This window comes from Schistocerca nitens, chromosome 4, assembly GCF_023898315.1.
Source record: "Schistocerca nitens isolate TAMUIC-IGC-003100 chromosome 4, iqSchNite1.1, whole genome shotgun sequence".
In the NCBI taxonomy this organism is placed as follows: Eukaryota; Metazoa; Arthropoda; class Insecta; order Orthoptera; family Acrididae; genus Schistocerca; species Schistocerca nitens.
The window spans coordinates 347,515,830-347,539,164 of record NC_064617.1 but is presented as its reverse complement, the minus strand read 5'-3'; the positions used below and the strand labels follow the sequence as shown (position 1 = coordinate 347,539,164).

At 39.8% G+C, this 23,335-nt stretch overlaps 1 protein-coding gene across 1 annotated transcript in view; it reads left to right on the top strand.

Moving 5' to 3' along the window:
- The window catches only part of LOC126251734 (85/88 kDa calcium-independent phospholipase A2-like), a 188,426-nt gene extending 171,807 nt beyond the window's left edge, over positions 1-16,619 (top strand). Inside the window, exon 12 of the mRNA XM_049952340.1 lies at positions 15,709-16,619. Coding sequence (XP_049808297.1) covers positions 15,709-15,927 — 219 coding nt within the window. The 3' untranslated portion in view covers positions 15,928-16,619. The remainder of the gene's footprint in view (positions 1-15,708) is intronic.
- The last annotated feature ends 6,716 nt before the right edge of the window (positions 16,620-23,335 follow it).

The following is a 23,335-nucleotide window of genomic DNA, read 5'->3' as shown; positions in this document are numbered from 1 at the left end:
TATGTACTTAATCATTACTTATTGTTATCTGGAGGAACTCTGGATAGAATCAAAGTGTTCCCTCCTTGGACATTTGTAAAACTGAAGCTTAATGAGGCTATTTATGTATAGAATTCAAACTTACCAGACTCATCCCTTTAAACATGTGACTTCTGTCAAGATACTGCCCTTTTTCCCTTTAGGAATAGTACCTATATCTTATATGGGTCGGTCCTAGTAGTACCCTTTCTCCTTCCGTTTTGGTAGGTATGCACATTTCTCATTCCTATCCTCCTATGGTACAGGTCAATCCCCTTCTTGGTGCCCATGTCCGCACAGTATAGGTCAGCCTTTCATAGGTCTGCCTAGCCGTCCTTTTTCTCATCCAATAAATGTCAGATGCGCCCTGCATATCCTTCTTGAGTAGGCCTTCTGGTTCATTGCCCTAGCATACATCTTTATGTATACTATTCTTAAATATTCTCTGGTAAAATTACAAATCTACTTTACATTCATATTCCACTTTCTAATACTTCATCTTATACCCTAGTCCTCTTTCACTCCTCACTTTTACCATATAAACAGATATCATGCCTATACATAGTAGATGGCTAAGTCTACCTGTATTGACTGACTCTCAGTAGGTGCTATACCTTTTCTCAGAGGACTAGCACAGCAAATGTAAATATATATTTGAGAGAGACAAAAAAATAACGATGCAGAACTGTCACATATCAACAATGTAATATGTGCATCAACTCAGGTGTGCATATATCTTTATTCCCCTACCTCCCTTGGTGGTTCTGGCATCACTTCAGGTTCCTAATTTGTAACTTTTCTGTTTGTGCTTAAGTATATCATTGTGTGTATGTAGATTTGTGTTTGTGTATCCTGATTCTTTGCCCGACTTATGTGAAATAAGTTGAAGGTTATAATGAACCATGGAAATTGAGAAGGACTTCAGCGATAGAAGTATATGCATATGGAACGAGGGAAAAGTAAGAAAGGAAAAAGTAGAGATGGTTGTTAAGATTGAAGAAGAGAAAGAAGATAGCCCCAAAGATAAAAAACCCTTCCCACCCCCCTTCCCCGGGATCCCTACTTCGCCAGTAGTTGAGTGAGAAGCCAGAGGAGGTATGATGTTAAACGTCTCCTACAGAACGGACAATCTCACCTTCACCTTTGAAGCCCCCAAAGAAAAATCTTAGCAACACCTATTGAATGGCAAATGGTGAAGAATCAGTTACACTTGTCTGTGAGGGTTGTCTGAAAGGTGGAGTGTGTGATTAGTGTTAGTCATGCTTGTACTTACACTACCCACCCCTTCCAAAAGTGATACAAACCCTCCCCTTTACATTACATCTCACAAAAGGTATAAAATATTCTATAAAAATAGAAAATTACACACTACAATAACATAGCTGTTAGTCATTCACTTCACACTATATTTCATACACACATAAAGTACTCTGTTCAGTTTATCACATCTAGATATCACTTTGTTTGAATAGTACTATGATGATATACTTTTCACTCAAATAATATTTTATTCATTTCATTTCGTATCTAGAGATCTGTGATTCTCTTAAATTGGTCCTAATCTTGAAGTCATGTCCGGTTTCCTACATACTAAAATTATAGGCTAGTTCAAGAATTCAAGAATAGATTACAGAACAGTTTAAGAATTGAGGGGAATTCGGTGCAGGAAAACTAAGTTTGAAGAAACACCGAAAACAACTAGGGATCCGACGGTCGTCACTCCGTCCGTTAACACCATACGTTAACGTCCCTGGGGGATATACAACTTTATGTCTTTTAACTTTATGTCTTTTACATTGTATTTTCCTCTTTCTGATCCTGTTAGAAGATCCACTAAAACTAAGGCTTGGGATGTACCACTGTTTGTACTCGGTTATGTACCTCATACTTTTGAAAAAATTTATATGTTCCTTTCTTCAGAGCAGAGCTCTAAAGATGCTGTTTTACTAAGACTAGGTCATTATCGTTATACTTAGGTTCGACAGCCTTCTCATTATATTTACTCACTCGTTGTTGTGCTGTTTCAACCAAGTAATTTTTGTGATTAATTTTATGACACTAGAATGTCCGCACAACAGGATACAAGAAATGGCTCAAAGAATAACTGACAACGTCCCTCATGATACCTATTTTACAGAGATATATGCCATGTGTATTAGAAAGTCCTTACCTCCTAATCAAGCAGAGAAGTGGAAAGTTATAGGGAATAATTTATTTTGGAGGGATAGTATAACATCTCGACAGTGGTGTTTACGCGTGCCAAAGTTGATGGAGGATGAAATTTTGTGGTATGTCCATACAGGGTATGGACACTAGAATAAAAAAGTGTATAGCCCACATGAACAAGTTCTGTTATTTTAAAAAGTTGGGACATAAGGTAGCATCTTTAATTAGAATTTGTGAAACCTGTCAGAAAGTAAAAGAGAGTAACACTCATGTTAGATACAAAGTGTATCCAATCATTCCTAAGGCATTACACAATCTTACAGCAGCGGATTTCTTCAGACCAATTCTGAAAGAAAAGGGAGGAGTGATGTACATTTTTGTCCTCATAGAGTGTTGGTCTAAGTATGTTAAGTTGTATCCTATTAACACATTGCAGTCGGGCCACAGATACTACTGCAATCCCTCAGAAGTCGTAGACTTTTGCGCCTTTTTTACATGGCTCCTGACCAAAAGGTAATGAAGGAAATCAAAACCTTTTAACTGATGTGTGTGTTATCATCCTATATCTAAACATTTGTTTAAAGTTTTTTGTAAGATATCATATATTTACAGAATTATTATATTTTGAAAATTAGATGATTCAGAGGTAGAAAAAAAGTTTGAAATTGCAATAAATCAGAATTTATTATAAAATAAATGTACAAAATTATTTCATTGAATTTTTACAACTCTTTTCATTGAGTAAAATTTGTCTTTGTGTGATATTGCTTGAAACAGTCAGGTAGACACAATCCTACATTACATTCTTCACACCACCATCTCGTCTCCCTTCTCACTCGTTTGCCAGTACTCCGTGCGCCCTTCTCAGAGCAAACAATGCAATATCTTGATGCATATTTCTTGCTTGTTGTCGATGGGACGTGAGTGGGGAAATGCCTTGCTGTTAGCCTGTTTGCTGCTGAACCCTGCTTTTCATTTTCGTTGAAAACTTCGCCGGATTTCTCCTATTTGTTTTCCCAGGTTCACCATAAAAGTAAACAAGCTGGTTCGTTTGTGAGAGACAGGCCGAAGTTTCTTGTACAGAATGTAAGAATTGACCACGCACATCATAAATACATGAAAAAATACCTTTTTCCACCATTTCATTGTTCGTCGTTGAAAATAATAGTAGGTCACCAGCTGATCTCCATGATCAACACCAGTTTTATTTTTATTATAATCAAGTATGAGATCAGGCTTCAGTTTTTCTACCATTCCAGCCTTGGATTTTGTCTTAGTAACACTACTTGTCATTCTATGTTTGGTAGAAAGGGCAAACACATCCCTAGTATCTTTCCAGTGAAGTGCTAGCACGGAATTTTTTCTCTTGAATACGATTTCACCTCTTCTTAGTTTATTCTGTTTGAATTCCTGTGGTAGGCCTCTTCTGTTTCTCATTACTGTGCCAACAGCAGATGTGCCCTCATCAAACAACTTTTCAAATAATTTTACAGAAGTATAAAAGCGGTCCATGTACAATGTATGACCCTTACGTAGATAACTGTTGCACAAACGTAGCACCACTGAATCTGCACTGTTGTCTTTTTCACCTGCACCGGTGTACACTTCACAGTTCAAAACATATCCTGTTGCTGAATCACTTAGAATGAAAAATTTTATACCATACCTGCTCGGTTTGTTCTTGATATATACTCGAAATCGAATTCTCCCTCTGAATGGACATAAACCTTCATCAACTGTGAGATTCTCGCCAGGAGAAAAACTGTTCTTGCTTTTCAGTACAAAGTTATCAAAAAAAGGTCGGATTTTGTGTATAGGATCATGGTTTGGTTGACCCCTTCGTACATAATTGTCATTGTTATTTACGTAAAGCATAAAGTAAATTGACCTAAATCTGTCTCTTTTCATGATTTTTGCAGGTAAGGAGGAATCTAGCATTAGGTCATTGCTCCAATAGTCCGTAATATTTGGTTTGTGTACAAGGCACATGTGAATAATTATAGCAAAAAACTGATACATCTCATGTAGCTTCACAGCAGACCAATTGGCCCAAAGCGACCTGGAAGTTATTTCATTTTGCCTCCGCAATTTGGCAATTGTTGCTGCAGCGTAGCGGTTTGTTTCTGTCTTTATATTTTTGATGACATTTGCGTCAATAAAGACGCTCCAACAGTCAAATTCAGTGCTTTCGGCGCTCAAAGGTGCCAAGACATTACTTACGCCTTCAAAGAGCGGTAATTGTTGTAGGACATCGTCATTTACCCATTCAACAACGTTGTTTTGGGACTGCTGTTGTTGTATTCTGCCTCTGCCTTTTTGAATGGGAGCTTCACACTCTTCTAATACGTCTGATGGCTCATTTTCATTTTCGGACCACTCGTTGTTACCTTCGAAATAAATGACATAAGTCAATGAAACTGCCGAGATTATAATTGTGATCTGTAAACACAATGACTGACCATTATAATTACCATCTATTTCAGAAGAACTATTTTCAGTTTGAAATCCATCATCATCAATTTCAGATCCAGATTCTTCCAGCAGCCTCAGAATTTCCTCTTCAGTCAAACTGTCCCCCATTTTACGACAAACGTTTGCGATAAAGACAACTACATAAGCACACTGCAAGAGTGAATGCGCGGGAATTGTTTTGGCGCCTTTTTTGAGTGACATAGCGCTTAGAGGATGCAGGAACACCATCTAGCGGTCGTCCGATGTACTACAAGACCGAAACACTCAACTCCAGATGTCACTGCACGGATATAATGCGCCGCAACCTGAAATAATAATCGAGAAGGCGGCGCTCGGAGAATCTCCGAGCGCCGACTGTTACGGCAATAAATGCGCGCTCGTAGTTTCTACGGGCAACGACCGGAATGTGTTAAGAAAGCAAATACACCAACAGTGATACCCTTTCTCAAGGTGAGAAAACCAAAACTATTCCTCTCCGATGATGGACCACAATTTGTTAGTAACGACTTTAAAGAATTCTTAGCTTGTGAAGATATTTGTCAGGTATTAATCTCCAACTATAATATGTCTCTGAACCCGTGTGAAAGTGCTACGAAAGAAATTGGGAAATTATGCACATACTGCAATGAAAAACATACTTCATGGGCAACAAAAGTTAAGGACTTTGAGATTATTTTAAATGAATTACCACATTTATCAACTGGAATAATACCTTTGGAAGTAGTAGGTAAACCTATTGTGGGAGATCAACTTATTAAATATTTTGCTTAGCCGGAACAACATACTGTTGATTACCAACTTAATCAAACAATAGTTTCTAAGAGCTTGGTTGAAAGAGCACAACAACAAGTGAGTAAATATAATGAGAAGGCTGTTGAACCTAAGTATAATGTTAATGACCTTTCTTAGTAAAACAGAAACACACAAATTTTTTTCAAAAATATGAGGGACCTTACCGAGTGCAAACAGTGGTATATCCCAAAGCCTTAGTTTTATTGGATCCTCTAACAGGATCAGAAAAAGGAAAATACAATGTAAAAGACATAAAGTTGTATATCCCCCAGGGACGTTAATGTACAGTGTTAACGGGGGGAGTGACGACCGTTGGATCCCTAGTTGTTTTTGGTATTTCTTCAAACTTAGTTTTCCTGCACCAAATCCCCTTCAATTCTTAGACTGTTCTGTAATCTATTCTTGAATTCCTGAACTAGCCTATAATTTTAGTACGTAGGAAACCAGATATGGCTACAAGATTAGGACCAATTTAAGAGAATCACAGATCTCTAGATACGAAATGAAATGAATAAAATATTATTTGAGTGAAAAGTATATCATCATAGTACTATTCAAACAAAGTGATATCTAGATGTGATAAACTGAACAGAGTACTTTATGTGTGTATGAAATATAGTGTGAAGTGAATGACTAAACAGCTATGTTATTGTAGTGTATAATTTTCTATTTTTATAGAATATTTTATACCTTTTGTGAGATGTAATGTAAAGGGGAGGGTTTGTATCACTTTTGGAAGGGGTGGGTAGTGTAAGTACAAGCATGACTAAAACTAATCACACACTCCACCTTTCAGACAACCCTCACAGACAAGTGTAACTGATTCTTCACCATTTGCCATTCAATAGGTGTTGCTAAGATTTTTCTTTGGGGGCTTCAAAGGTGAAGGTGAGATTGTCCGTTCTGTAGGAGACGTTTAACATCATACCTCCTCTGGCTTCTCACTCAACTACCGGCAAAGTAGGGATCCTGGAGAAGGGGGGTGGGAAGGGTTTTCTGTCTTTGGGGCTATCTTCTTTCAGTCTGCAATCTTAGCAACCATCTCTACTTTTTCCTTTCTTACTTTTCTATGGAGTACCTATCCATCTTTCCCTCTTTCCATATGCATATACTTCTATCACTAAAGTCCTTCTCAATTTCTGTGGTTCATTATAGCTTTCAACTTATTTCACATAAGTTCGCTGAAGACTCAGGATACACACACACTTAAGCGTACACACAACATAACATGAAGATGCAGACAGGGAAAGTACATTGAAATGTTGTGAGAACCGTCAACTGTTGTATGGGGAAAGTATTTGTATATAGAAAAATATGCACACATTGTTGTTTGCGATTGACGGTTGCACATCACATATATGTAAGTACTGATGTGTAATAACTATTATGATTATTGTTCTTATTGGTGATGGTTCTATATCATTAATTTTGTCACTCTTAAATATATATTTACATGTGACATGCAAGTCCTTTGAGGAAAGGCACAGTATCTACTGGGAGTTAGTAAGTAAAGGTATACTTAGTATCTACCATGTGTGGGCATGTTATCTGTCTATATAGTAGGAGTGAGGAGTGAAAGAAGACTCTGGGGTATTAGAGGGAGTATTGGAAAGTGGAGTTAAGGTGCAAAGGTTCGAGTCCTGTCATGGTCGCCACATTCTAAGGGTCTTCGGATGACAGGAGAGACAGTGTGGTATTGGGGTGCAAGATTCACACGTCTCTTGCAGTTGACTCATGTATTGTGTGCAGCCGATCTTCTTCTTGCAGGTCAGATGGCTGCGTCTATCTTCGCAAACTCTTCTTCTCCGAAGACTCTAGCTGGTTAAGGGACTTTTAAAATAGACTTCTTTTCTTCTCTTGAAATTTACTCTCAGGATACTTTTGTTCAACTCTGTTATATTTTCATCTCCACAATGAACCAACTTCACAAGATTCACACAAGTGTTCAACTCTTGTGAGTCAACCCCGTCTGGGACCTTTAAAAATTAACAGATGCAATTATAATGTGTTTGGTTTAATAACCACTATAAAACCAGTTCTTGCTTCTCGCAAGTCCAACACCCGAAAGTCAAAAGTAAAAGTCTTTTGTTCAATACGTATTTCATTTGTTCACAACAATACAGTCATTACACCATCAAGGAATAGAGCGTGCTTGTACTTTGTACAGGACATGCAGCTTCTCAGGTGCGCACTACAAACACTTGTCTGCACCGATCGACTGTCACTATTGCCGTATTCTCCCGATAAATGCCATTCTACACACACAGAAACCGGCACCGAGGTAGACACATCTCCAGTCTCTCACATTCGTACTTAAAATACCTGGTGTTCAAGATGGTGAAACGCCAAATGTCTCTAGAATTTACACTGAATACTCGAGGCAATGTAATAGGAATTGTTAAAAACGCTGAATAACCTGTCTGAAGCCTTCTGATGTGTCCATACTTCTTCCATGTATACACCCTTCTTTTATGGTTCTTGAGCCAAGTGTTGGCAACAATTAAATTGTTCTCTGTACAAAATTCCTCCAGGTGGCTTCCACTTTCATTCCTTTCCTTCTGTCTACATTCATAATATTTTTCCTTCTCTTTCTTTTCCTGCTTCAAATTCTGACACAGTAAATTTTTGTATCCCTTACTTTCTGAAAAATTTCTTTTATCTCATAATACATTCTTTCAATTTCAAAATAGTCTGCAGTTCTGTTAGGCTACAGTGTGTGTGTGTGTGTGTGTGTGTGTGTGTGTGTGTGTGTGTGTGTTTGTGTGTGTGTGTGTGTTTGTGTGTGTGTGTGTGTGTGTGTGTGTGTGTGTGGGAGGGGGGGGGGCGGGTTAGTTTTGTACCTATTTAGGCTATGATAAAGCATTCACAAAGTTGTTCATAGTATGTTACCACATTCCTATTTTCTTATTCATTATGACTCACTGCTCCAAGTACTTCCCTGAACGTAAGTCATCTTCTTCATGCAACTGCATCTTGCTAATTCTCATTATATGTAACTTCACTTTTACCATTTCTCTTTTTAAATTCAGTAACCAACTTACCTGGTTAGGGAATCAAACATTCCAAGGATTCCATCATCATTAAGCCACCCAGTAGCAACACAGGTTCTTGGAAAATGTAATGGCTGAATTTTTCCTTGCTTTAAGATGTGTGCATTAACTATATAGCTAGCTGTGTTGCCTAATGTCACAAGGAACTGTCAGCCAGTAATCCAAACATGCTGACGATTTTCACAGTAAAAGTTACAAGATACAAACAGTCAGTAATCCAAATGTGTTGATCATTTTCGTGATTCCTTAAACTTTTCTTTAATTTTCCATGTTTATTTTTTTACATATACCTAAATATGTTCAGTCTCTCCCCCCCCCTCCCCCCTCCCCCCTCCCTCTATCTCCATTCTTCTATGGAGTAGAAAGAGTAGTCAAGCAGATATGATTTTGTTTCACATTTGAAGTGAATTTCATTTTCCATTAAATACTTTGTATCACTGGGCAGATGGTCAAATATTTTTATAGCAGAAAACCTCACCTCTTTCCATGCTACTCTAAGATGAGTGATGGTAAAGAGGTATTTACAAGAAATTGGCCTGGTCTGTTTACCCACATCCTTCCAGTGTGCTTGACCAGTAGTATTGCTACCTGCATTGTTCAGCCATGCAAGCCAATTGAACATACCATGTCCATGGTTCATGCATATTTACGCATATTAGGAGGAAGCACCTACTTTTAAAAAAATGTTTTTATCAAATACTTCAGACAAAGCATTTATGTGACTTAACACAGACCACAATAAGGTGTCTGTATACTGGAAAAGTCCATATCAATTTATATTAAACATCAGAGACATGGGGAATTTATATCCCTGAGTCCAGATATTCTGTTAAGTTGTATGAGTGGCAAATAAGCTATGCTATTACTTTACTTGCGAGCATCTGGGATTCAAAATTTCCTGCTGACTTCTGCCAGTAATCTGCTCTATATTTTTGCACTAGATCTTTAATCTCTAGAGAGTGATGCATAGTTTTATAGAAATTGTTTGTGCTTCTTGAATGTGGTTGAAACTCAAACAGTTCAACCTAAGTTCACTAGTTCACTTCATGTTTAACAGCAAATGCCATTAAGGAGAATATGTATTGGCATGCAATAAATGTTAGGTCCATAAAGAGGCTTCTACAAGCTGCTTGGTTATCATTTTTACAAAATATCCTTTTTGCATTGCAGCAGAAGATTATTAATATTAGATGAAAGTGTGCAAAGTATACTAGAAATCCCATCTCGAGATCAATACAGAAAAACACTTGAAGTGCAGGCAGGCATAACTAAACTTCTTGGTTTCCATCTCCATTTATGATCCATCTAGATGCCTAGGATCTTCACACTCAGATCATCATCCAGCCTGTAGGCATTGATTTCTACTTCTGGTTCCTGCAAGTCATGCATGCTAAGTTCCACACCTCTGACCCCTCATCTGTGGCCATGTCTTTAGATAGAAACGGTTCTCTCTATGCTCCTACTTTTGCTTCCTCGGCTTCTACTCCCTGGGCACTCCCTGGGAGGAGGGCCAGGTCCCACTATCACTTGGTTTGTTCCAGGACAGATAGGGAAATTTTCACTGCTACCAAACTACTCTTCCTTTCTTTCTAGAACACATTGAAGATAAGTTTGGTGAAGTTGACTCCCTTAGCAAGATGGGATCTGGTTCCCTACTGATTAAAACCTCTTCTGGCAATCAGTCAGCTTCCGTTTGTGCTTATGAGTGCTTAGGAGACATCCCAGTGAGCATTACTCCTCACCAGTCCTTAAATATAGCTCAGGGAATTATTTTCCACAGGGACCTCCTCCTTCAATCTGCTGAACTTGTGACTAATCTGGCGTGACGTAGCATTCATTTCATACTAAGGACAGTTTTGTTGATACCAATACTTTCATCCTAGCTTTTGAAGGGGATGCCCTACCGGAAAAAGTTAAAGTTATGTGTTACTATTGCAGTGTGAAGACCAATATCCAACCATCCTTGCACTGTTTCTGGTGTCTCCATTTTGGTCACATTTCTTCGTGATGTGATGTGACTCCTATTTGTGGTGACTGTGCCCACCCTCCCCGTGTGGGGAGTTCTTGCATCACACTGCCCAAGTGCATGAACTGGTCTGGCCCACATTCTCCTTGGTTGCCAGATTGTCCCAGCTATAAAAAGAAAAGGAAGATTCAGGAATTCTGAAAATTCTTGATCATCTGTCCTACTTTCAGGTCTGACAGAAATTTGACCACCTCCACCCGGTATCTCTAACTTCTACCTTTGCTTATGTTGCATCCTTTCCTCTTCGTCCTTCCTCCTTACCCCCACCATGTCCCCCTACCTTTTCTTCTCCCGTGCAGTTCCCAATCCCTCTGTTCACGGACCTGCTCCTTCTTCTTGGCTGGAGAAGAAACCATCTTTTCTGGCACCTGCCAAGACAGGGCTCCCTCTAGGAGCCCTCAACATCAGGGTCTCCAGGACAAGAAACCTGTTACTTCGAGCCAGACATGGGATGCACTCTTTGTGGGCCTCAAGGCCACTTGTTCTATTTTAAATCCATATATTGCTGCAACTTGGGCTCTTCATGACCACACTTCCTCTCACCCACCAAAGGAGAAGAAGATGCATAAGCATGGGGATGAGGCTCCTCCCCTACCCTCGCCCCCACCTTGCCGCCCCACCCCCCACCCGAAATAGCAGGGAGTGTCATGCCTCCCACTCAGTCAGGGTCTGATCTTGCATTCATGGAATTCTGACCTGTTCGACGTCTGTCCAGGCTCTTATACTATTCTCCTTCAATGGAATTGCGATAGTTACTATCTTCACCTATCAGAATTGCAGTCTCTTCTTTCTCTCTGCTCTGTAACTTGTATTGTATTGCAGGAATCTCATTTCACACTCATTTGTCGCTTCTTTGTGGTCTGTAAGCCTTCTGTCAGAACAGCATCGGCACTTTGCGAGCCTCTGTTGATGTCTGTACTTTGGTCCCATGGACATTGTTAGTTCCTGGGTTCCTCTTCAAGCTGCACTGGAAGTGGCGACCATTTGGACTCATTTAGACTCTGTGGTAATGATATGTAGTCTTTATCTCACCCCAGATCAGCCTCATATTCTGCTTGCTCTCTTTGCCCCCCCCCCCCTCCCCCCCTTGACAGCTCTGACCATTGACTGATCTATGCCTCCTCAACACTGAAGCTCCCACACACTTTAGTATGGCACATGGCACTTTCTCAATCGCTAATCTTTCCATCTGTAGCTGTGGAGTCTTCCCCTCCAATCAGTGGGGAGTTCATGACAATTTGTGTGACAGTGATCATTTCCCAAGCATCACTCAACTGGATGTCCTTCCTGGTGGGCCTTTATTAATGCAGTTGGGATGGGTATTTCCTTGGCTGCCATCCCAACTGCTCCACCACATGATGGCCTTGATGGATCCGTACAGAGTTTGACTGATGCAATCCTTTCGGCAACTGCTTCAGTAATTCCCTCTTCTTCGGGTCCTTTCCGATGGAAGACTGTCCCTCAGTGGACCCCAAAATCACCTATTAAAGAACACCATTGTGCCTTCCAATGTTACAAAAAGCATCCCTCTCTCGACCACCTCCTGCCCTTTAAATGTCTTCATCCCCAGGCCAGTTTTCTAATTAAAGGCTAGAAATGGATTTGTTGGGAATGGTAAGTCACTGCCATAGGGCCGCATACACCCTCTTCGCAGTTATTGGCAAAGACCAGGCGCGTTTGTGGTTGCTAACCTCCTACAGGTGTCTCTGGAATTTCCCTGAATGGCGTTATCCTTACTAGCCCGAACTTAATAACAGAACATTTTAATCGGCCTCAGTATTGGTCCACTATCCACCTGCATTCTGTCTTCTCAGACATCATTTGGGATGACTCCTTTTATCTTTCATTCTGCTCTCTACCCCAACATGGCTTCTGGACTGAACCAGGTGCACAACCAAAAGCTTCAACATTTATTGATGGCTAGCCAACGTTCTTCCTATGTTTGAGCACTTACCACTGGCTAGCCAACATTCTCATTCTTGTTCTCATTCTTCTTCTTCCTCTTCTGCCAAGCTCTTCATTTAAGAAAAGCACTTGCTACCTACATCTTCAATTATTTGCTGGATGTATTCCAATATCTGGTTTCCTCTACATCAGGACTGGCCGTGGTGTGCCAGACTTGACGCCTCCAGTATGTGCGGGCCATGTGCTGGCCTGTCACTCATCTTTGCTCAGTCCTCCTTGAAAGTACCCAGAACAGTGGAACATTTCTTAGAGTATTGTATTGTGGCATTTTTCGGTCAGCACAACTGTCCGAGTTCAGCAGAACCTGCTGTCGGCACTGTTTAACCTCTGCTATTTGTTCATGATATGAAGGACGTTCATAGGTCCAGTGACTGTTTGCACAAAAAGAGGCAATCCAGCAATCATATTGCATGTTTGCTATGAAAAGACATTACAATACCATGCAGAAGTAATTAAAGATTAGTTGACAATGAAAGAGAAAAAAATTACAACAATCCACAGACAGGATTTATTGTTCCATACATAAAAGAAAAAAAGAAAAACTTTGTGCTAAATTTGCAGTACTAGAGGATTTGAAGAAATTAGTCGTACAAATAGTAAAATTTCTGAAGTGCCACACATTATTCTATTGGCAGTTGCAACCATTTTCATTGGAACTGAATGGAGACTTCATATATTACTGCAGAGTAGGTTGGTTAAATCACAAGGGGGCATACTTGGAATGTTTTTTTTTCTCAATTTAAAATTCACTGTTGTTGAATTTATGAAGAAAGAAGGAGTGCAGGAATGAAAATTGGAACATTCGGAATTGATTGCAGACTTCACATTTTAAGTGGACATGACTGGACACTACCTATAGTAAGGTATTGCAAGGTAACTTCTTTCTGATTTTATGAGGTTGCATCCCTTCCCACTAGCAAGAAAGTGTCATTACTGCAGTTGTGAAACTGTGTAAACTGTCTCTTCAGATGGAGAGCTATAGTCCGATCAGTTTAATCGATGCCCTCTCCAAGTGACTTGAATGTATGTTGAGTCAAAAGCTGTATTGGATCTTTGGGCATTTTGGCTTTGACCCAGTATGGTTTTCACTGAGGCCATTCTACTGCAGATAATTTAGTCCACCTGGCGCATGGTATCCGAACGGCTTATGCCTGTAGTCTTCTTTGATCTGGATAAAGCTTATGATACCACATGGTGCCAACCAAATCCTTGCCACCTTTCTTGAATGGGACCTCTATTGCCTGCCCCCCCCTCCCCAATTTTATCTAGAACTTTCTCTCCTGTCACACTTTTCAGGTACAGTTTGGGGCCTCCTGTACCACCTCCCATCAGCAGGAGGATGGGGTTCTGCAGCGTCATGTTTTGAGTGTCCTTTTATTTTTAGTGGCTGTCTCTACTATGTCCCTGTATTTGTATGCTAACAACTTGCATTTATTTTTGTTTGTCCACTATGGGCGTTAGTGAATGCAGACTGAAGGGAGTAATACACAGAGTGCAATCTTGGGCACTTATTCATGGCTTCTAATTTTTGGCTGCCAAGACATTACGCATCTGCTGCTCCCCAAATTACCCAAACTGCCATCTCCCCTTTTCGTATATGGAGATCTGCCTCCTGCAGTGGCAGCCCAGGTCTGGGATAAGATCGCTGTCTGCATCTTGTCTCTCTTTTTCAGGACTCCAGCTCTCCTCCCTTCCACCTCTTCTCCGGGCCCAGTCACGTACACCTACAAGGTGCATCTCCCATCCACGGCTCTGTCTTGACCTATCACGATGTCTGCCTGAGGCCCTCCGGTGGCCAATTCTTCTCCCTTCTCGGTGTGTTTCAGCGCTCTGAAGTAGTCTATACTGATGGCTTGTAGGTTACCGGTCACACTGGCTTTGCTTATGTTAACACTTCTTGCCAGACGGTTGTAGTGTTCTCACTGAGGTGTTGTTCACTATCACACATGCCCTTGAGCGTATCTGTTCCTGCACTGGTGAGTCCTTCCTCAATGTAGCAACTCCTTGAGCTGTTTACTGGCTCTTGATCCTGAATATCCAGGATTCCCTCTTTGCCCTCAAACAATGTGGATGATCAGTGGTCTTTGTCTGAACCGTGGGTCATTTTGGGATCCCAAGGAATGAACTTGCTGACAGGCTGCCAAATTGGCTAACAGCAAGCCTTCTCTTGAGATCGGTGTGCTAGCTCCAGATCTTTGATGGGTATTATCCCATCAAGTTCTAAGGATTTGGAATACAGAGTGGCATACTATGGCCAATAAATGAGACCACGAATTTGTGGAGGTCTTCCACAGGGACCTATCGCAAGGACCCTCATTGTCCTTTGCTGGCTGCACATTGACCATACTGACTGATGATCATGACATCTGTCACAAGGATCTGCCCCACTGTTTTTGTGGTGCCCATTTGACAGTTGTCCACACATTCCTAACCTAGCCATGGCTGACCTGGTTTTATGGTTTTTGCTGACCTGATTTTACAATTTATTCATGAAGGGGGTTTCTATCACTCTCTCCAAGGGAGGGCGCCTGAGGTTTTAATGTGCATGAGTGGCTTGCTCTTTGCCATGTATTTGAAATGCGGATCAGCCAGCCCCACATGTTTGATGTACATTTTGAAATTCTATTATTATTATTGAATGTTTAGATGATGGGAATTTTATCTCATGGTTATCGTCATCATTTACCACTTCAAATTAAGCTTTTTTTTTTTAGTTTTAAGCTCACTTATCCTATAAAGATTAGTAATAACTTCTATGTTGTACACACTGAAACCAATCGATCAATAAATCATGAATTGATTATTTTTCTAATTTTTATTTTTACAATTTTTTATAAGGATATTTGTAGCACATTTCATTTTGTGTGTGATCAGGCATCTTCTAATTATGTTAATAAGCTTGAGACATTATGTGTTTGGATCCTAATTTTAAATAAAGATATGTATTATATATTATGACTTTGTTTTTTTATTTTTAATCATAGCTGAATAGATATTAATCTTGCGATTTCAAATATGTACAGGAAAGTGATATAAGAATCAAAATTGCTTTCTTCCATGGTCTTTCTAATTAAGTACATGTTTTTGCAGCATAACTTCAAAATATTTAGTAGAATTTGCAGATTAATGGCTCTCGTGTCCAAATTTGTTAATACATGTAAAATAAGTTGACATTTGACAAGTATCTAATAATAGCAATTTGCTTTTTTGTTTTTACAGGCCACAGCCAGTGATGGACGCGTTGTCGACAGAGCCAGGGCTTGGTGTTCCAGCATTGGTGTACCATACTTCAGATTCAGTCCACAGCTATCTGAAGATATATCAATGGATGAAAAAAGTAATGAGAAGTTGATGAATATGTTATGGGAAGCAAAGGCCTATATGCACTCTAATAGAGAGACAGTTAGAAAATTAGCAAAATTCATTGATCCAGAATGAAATGTGGTTCTCCAGCATCTAGAATATTAAACAGCCACAAAACTTGCCAAAAGAAGCAAAGGCCTTATCCCATGTAATAGTGAAGAAGTGGAAGTTAATATTATGTTAGAGGTGTTATTTGCAGATGTAATTAAAGCTTTGCATAATAAATGTGATCATATGTGCTTCTCTGTTACACGTTTTTAGTTTGCTTACTATGTTACAGGTTTTACCTGAACCAATATTAATCATGTCAGTACATGAACAATTATTATATCTAAACAATAAAAAGATATACATGTTGAAATATTTTGAATGTTAAGAATTATTATTTGTTAATTTATGTAGGTGAATTAAGTATTTCAGTTATGTGAGAATTGGTTTTTAAAAAGCTTCCTTCTGTGAATATTTCTCTTTAAATGGTATGTGGAAATGCAAGTCCTTAATGAGTGCTATAGTATTAGTGTTTTTACTCTGATTCCTGATGTTGAACATTTCTCATTACTGTCTCATGATCATTTAAAGTTGTGTGAAAACCCAAAAATTTAGGCTTAGCACAGTAATGTGTATCTACAGACAGAAAGCAGGAACAACTGCTTCCCTTCGGAGTCTCCTGCAGTTTTCCTGCCAAATGAGATGGTTGTATTACAAAGACATTAAATCTGTAGTCTGGAGAACTGGGATTCACATTCCCGTCTGGCTACAAAACTTTATATTCTCTGTGGTCTTCCTAAATGATATTAGGTGAATGTTTGAATGTTTTCTTGTGCAGGAAATGGATGTTGCTACTACTACTCCCCCCCCCCCCCCCCAACTGAACTAACATGTTACCTACAGTAACCTTGTACTTGGCGAGACAATTCTAATCTTTATTTTCTTCAGCGGTGTCCACATCTTTTCTATAATTGTCCATAAATGAAACAAGGATGTGTGGTTTACTCTATTTATTATTGAATATTCTTCAGGCTTGAGTTACTAATTGCTTAGTCCAAACACAAATGTCATATTCTCCACATGGTGGAAAATCTTTCATCTCAGCATTACTGTAGATACACATATCAAAAAAAGTTTGGCATCACCCCGGTTCGTAGAACTCCTGAAGATAGACGTTGACTGTGGATATTGTATCACAGACACAATCCCTTTGACTGTTTAGAGATGTCACTAAACCCGTCCAAAGGTGAAAGCAACCATGCATGAGCAGCACCTATTAGACAGAGGGGTCTGACAGCCGATCAGTTCCAGTCATTCCACTAGGAAGGAGGTACATGGCTCGTGTTGTCTGTAGTTCAACCATGCCTAGACGTTCAGTACTATGGTTCGATCACATCTGCATTGTTACTTTGTGCCAGGAATGGTTCTCAATAAGGAAAGTGTCCAGGCGTCTCGAAGTGAACCAAAGCGATGTTGCTCGGACATGGAGTAGATACAGAGAGACAGGAACTGTCAATGACATGCCTCGCTCAGGCCGCCCAAGGGCTACTACTGCAGTGGATGACCGCTACCTACAGATTATGGCTTGGAGGGATCCCGACAGCAAACACCACCATGTTGGATAATGCTTTTTGTGCAGCCACAGGACGTCATGTTATGACAAATTGTGCGCAATAGGCTGCATGATGCGCAACTTCACTCCCAATGTCCATGGCGAGGTCCATATTTGCAACCATGACACTATGCAGCGCAGTACAGATGGGCCCAACAACATGCTGAGGACTGTTCAGGATTGGCATCACGTTCTCTTCACTGATGAGTGTCGCATATGCCTTCAACCAGACAATTGTTGGAGACATGTTTGGAGGCAACCCAGTCAAGCTGAATGCCTTAGAAACACTGTCCAGGGAGAGCAGCAAGGTGGAGGTTCCTTGCTGTTTTGGGGTGGCATTAAGTGGGGCCGACGTCAACCACTGGTGGTCATGGAAGGTGTCGTAATGGCTGTACAATACATGAATGCCATCCTCCAGTTGATAGTGCAACCATATCAGCAGCATATTGGCGAGGCATTCGTCTTCATGGAAGACAATTTGTGCCCCTATTGTGCACATCTTCTGAATGACTTCCTTCAAGATAATGACATCGCTCGACTAGAGTGGCCAGCATGTTCTCCAGACATGAACCCTATTGAACATGCCTGGGATAGGTTGAAAAGGGCTGTTTATGAATGACATGACCCACCAATCACTCTAAGGGATCTACGCCAAATCGCCGTTGAGAAGTGGGGCAATCTGGACCAACAGTGCCTTGATGAACTTGTGGATAGTATGCCACAATGAATGCAGGCATGAATCAATGCAAGAGGACATGTTACTGGGTATTAGAGGTACCAGTGTGTACAGCAATCTGGACCACCACCTCTGAACGTCTCGCTGTGTGGTGGTACAACATACAATGTGTGGTTTTCAAGAGCAATAAAAAGGGAGGAAATGATGTTTATGTTGATCTCTATTCCAATTTTCTGCACAGGTTCCGGAACTCTCGAAACTGAGATGATGCAAAACTTTTTTTGGTGTGAAAGTCTAGTCTCTTTTGGTATATTTATTCAATAATGAAATCTCTCATTATACAGTGTACAAACCATAGACGTTGCTGTCGATGAGGTGGCTCAGCAATATAGGTACCCATACTGTAGGTGCAACTACTATCCATTGAGAGGCCAGACAAATGTTTGATTCCTGAAGATGTGCAGCAGCCTTTGCAGTAGTGGCAGGGCAACAGTCTGGTTGACTGACTGAACTGGCATCAACAAGAATGGCCTTGCTATGCTGGTTCTGCGAATGGCTGAAAGCATTGGGAAACTACAGCCCTAATTTTTCTCAAGGGCATGCAGCCTTCCTGCATGGTTAAATGATGATGGCATCTCTTGGGTAACGTATTCTGGAGCTAAAATAGTTCAGATCTCCAGGCAGGAACTACTCAGGAGGATGTCGTAATCAGGAGAAACAAAACTGGCTTTCTAAGGATCAGACAGTAGAATGTTAGATCCCTTAACCAGGCAGGCAGGTAGGTGAGAAAAGGCAAATGGATAAACAGAAGTTAGATACAGTGGGAATTAGTGAAGTTCGATGGCAGGAGCAACAGGCTTTTGGTCAGATGAATACAGGGTTATAAATGCAAAATCAAATAGAGGTAATGAAGGGGTGGGTTTAATAATGAATAAGAAAACAGGAATGTGAGTAAGCTATGATGAACAGCATAGGGAACACATTATCATAGCCAAGACAGACATGAAGCCCACGCCTACTACAGTAGTACAAGTTTATATGCCAACTAGCTCTGCAAATGATGAAGAGATTGAAGAAATGTATGATGAGATAAAAGATTATTTATCCAGACAGTTAAAGAAGATGAAAATTTAAATGTGATGGTGAAATATGGACTGGGGGGGGGGGGGGGGGATAAATGAGGAAGTATGTATACATGGAAGAGACCTGGAGACACAGGAAGGTTTAAAATGGATTATATGTTGGTTACACAGGGATTTAGGAGTAAGATTTTAAATTGTAAGACCTTTCCGGGGGCAGATGTGGACTCTTGACAATTTATTGGCTATGAACTGCAGATTAAAACTCAAGAAATTGGAAAATGGTAGGCAATAAAGGAGATGGGACCTGGATAAGTTGAAAGAAATGGAAGTTGTTGAGAGCTTGAGAGAGAGCATCAGGTAGCAGTTGACTAGGACAGAGAAAAGGAATACAATAGATAAGAAATGGATAGCTGTAAGAGATGAAATCATTAAGACAGCAGAGGATCAAATAGGTAAAAAGACAAGGCCTAGTAGGAATCCTTGGATAACACAAAAGATAATGAATTCAATTGATGGAAGGAGAAAATTTAAAAATGCAGCAGATGAAGCAGGCAAAAGGGAATGCAAACATCTAAAAAATGAGGCTGACAGGAAGTGCAAAACTGCTAAGCAGTAATTGGTAGATGATAGATGCAAGAATTTAGAAGCATATTTCACCAGGGGAAAGATAGATACCACCTACTGGAAAATTAAAAGAGGCATTTGGGGAAAATAGAAACGGCTGTACAAGTTTCAGTAGCTCATACGGTAAACCAGTCGTAGGCAAAGAGGGGAAAGCTGAAGGTGAAAGGACCATACAGAGGGTCTATACACAGGAGATGAACTTGAAAGCAGTATTATAGAAATGGAAATGGACGTAGATGAGGTGGGAGGTATGATCTTTTTCTTATTATTATTATTTTGGTGCCTATCGAGTTTGGATGTTGACGATCAATGATGGATATTCTTCTCTTGTTGAAAACAACATAGAATAATTCTGTTGAAGACATACTTAACCAGTATCTATGGTTGTCAAACCAAGATATTAGTCTTCTTCCAGGATCTCTTTTGCTGTTGATTTTTCCTTGAAGTATTTTTTGTAGCAGACCATATATGTTTGTACTTCACATGATAGGTCCTGGATATTGCAACTTTTGGTATTTCACGACCGTAATTTGTGTGTGGTGCATTTGTCACTCTCTGTGTTCAGGGTATTCTCAAGCTCTTTCTCTAAACCCACACTTTAAAGGTCTCCAGCTTCTCCACGTTTTAAATTAAGGTCCATGTCTCTACCCCATATAGGACAGTATACACATAGCAGTGCAAAAGTCTGATTTTTGTGCTTAGTTAGGTTATGGCTTTTGAAGACAGCACTCATTTTCTGAAACACACTTCTTGCTTTCCCAATGCGAATCTTGATTTCTTGCGAGTTATGTCAATTTTAATTTATTAACGTTTCAAGGCATGTATAAGGTTTTACCTTTCCTATAGTTCTTTTGTTTATGCCTAAGTTTACTCCTGTAATATTTTTCTTACTTTTGACCATGAGTTTTGTCTTTGTGGTGTTTATTTCGAGCCTATACTGACTGCTAGCTCTTACATTTCTATCCATTAATAATTGTAATGCTTGAATAGTGTCAGCAAATACAATAGTATCATCAGCATATTGACTGTTGTTTAATCTTAGTCCGTTTATCACAATTCCTCCTCCTACTTCTTCCAAGGATTGTCTGAATATGAATTCGGAGTACATATTAAATAGTATGGGTGACAAGATACATCCTTGTCTTACTCCCCTGAGAATTTGATTGCTTCAGTGTGTTCTCCATCAGTAAGCAACACCACTGTTTGATTCCAGTACAGGTTCTTGATGACTCGCATATCTCTTTCCTCTATTCCAGTATTTCTCAAAATCTCCTATTTGTCGTGTTTTACTCTATCAAAAGCCTTCTGGTAATCTTATTAGGCAAAAACATACATTTTTATTTACGTCTCTACACCTCTGAAACAATACTTGTATACTGAACAAGGCTTCTCTTGTACCCACGGAGTTAAGACATCCAAACTGATTAGGGGCTATCTGTTCCTCACGTTGTCTATATGATACTGTGAGAAGAATTTGACAGAGCTCTGAAAGAGCTAAGTAGAAACAAGGTCCCAGAAGTAGACAATATTCCATCAGAATTCGGATAACGTTGGGAGAGCCAGCCATAGCAAAATGTGTCCATCTGGAGTGCAAGATTCTCAGACTGCAAGAAGAATGTAATGATTCCTATTCCAAAGAAAGCAGTTGCTGACAGGTGTAAAAATTATCGAACTGTCAGTTTAATAAGTCATGGTTGCAAAATATTAACAATAATTCTGTACAGAAGAATGGAAAAACGTAGAAGCCGACCTCATGTAGGAACATGAGAGGCAGTACTGACCCCAGGACTTCTATTAGAAGATAGGTTAATGAAAGGCAAACCCACATTTATGGCATTTGTAGACTGAGAGAAAGCTTTTGACATTGTTGACTGGAATACTCTCTTTGAACTTCTGAAAGTAGCAAGGGTAAAATACATGAAGTGAAGTGAAAGACTGTTTACAACTTGAACAGGACCAGATGGCAGTAATAAGAGTGGAGGGGCATGAAAGGGAAGCAGCGGTTGAGGAGGGAGTGAGACAGGGTTGTAGCTTATCCCCGATATTGTTCAGTCTATACATTGAACAAGCAGTAAATGAAACCAAATAAAAACCTGGAATAGGAATTAAAGTTCGGGGAAAAGAAATAAAAACTTTGACGTTTGCCGGTGACATGGTATTTCTGTCAGAGATAGCAAAGTAATTGGAAGAGCAGCTGAACAAAATGGACATTGTCTTGAAAGAAGATACAAGACAAACATCAAAAAAAAGCAAAGCAAGGATAATGGAATGTAGTCAAATCAGATGGTGCTAAGGGAATCAGATTAGGAAATGAGACACCTAAGCTAGTAGATTAATTTTGCTATTTGTGTAGAAAAAACTGATGATGGCCAGAGTAGAGAGGATATAAAATGTGGACCAGAAATGGCAAGAAAAGAATTTCTGAAGAAGAGAAATTTGTTGACATCAAATACAGATTTATGTATTATGGAAGTGAAACATGGACATTAAACAGTTCAGACAAAAAGCTATTGAAATACGGCGCTACGGAAGAATGTTGAAGATTATGTGGGTAGATCACGTACCCAATGAGGATGTACTTAATAGAGCTGGGGAGGCAAGAAATCAGTGGGACAGCTTGACCAAAAGAAGGGATCAGTTTGCAGGGTGTATACGATCCGGGAAAACCCGGGAATTTTTTCATCTGGGAGAAAACCGGGAATTGTTTACAATTCCGGGAATTTTTCATTGTTTTAGTTTTCAGTTAAATTTCTGTGATTTTGAGTGGTAAGAACCAATACTCTGACAAAGGACATTACTGTACCCCGCTACTGCATAATAACACTGCAGCAATGAAACATGAACGAGGAAAAAAAAAAAAGAAAAGGAAAAAAAAAAAACAACAACTCGCCGTATACAACAACAAAACACAGTGCTCATACAAGCGTCTGCTAACAGTAAAATGTGTCAAAGGCTTTTGGAAGACTGTGCAATGGTTCAAAACAACAAATTGCCTCCGATGAACATGACGTGACAACTGTTTAAATTAGATTCCTTTGAGCAGTTGCGGGCGGGCTCTTTTGCATGCGTAGTTGAGTCGCGCATTAGTACCTTCTCCCGCTTCTTGTTACAGAAGTGTGGCTTGGCCCCACTACCTAATATTGCCCCGGTTCGGAAATACAGTAAATCCGGGCCTGATGCACATAGCAGTCGGAGTTGTGGTGGGGAGGTGGGTAGTCTCCACGTGACCTGTGTTTAAGTTCAGTGATTTTGTTGTTTCCTCTTCGTTTATTGCTCTCACGTTAAATGATAAAACAGATTTTTGTGACCGGGAGATATCAAATGAATTAAAATACGTTCGCATAATTACGGATCTCTAAAATATGTCATTAGTTTCAGATTTTATGTCCACCTTAATAACAGTCAAGCATTAATCGCCTTGCCGAACAATGAAGTTATCTTTGTCGGTTTGCTAAAGAGATTTGGCTTTTATTATTCTTTTCTGCTGAGGCAATCAGTTTA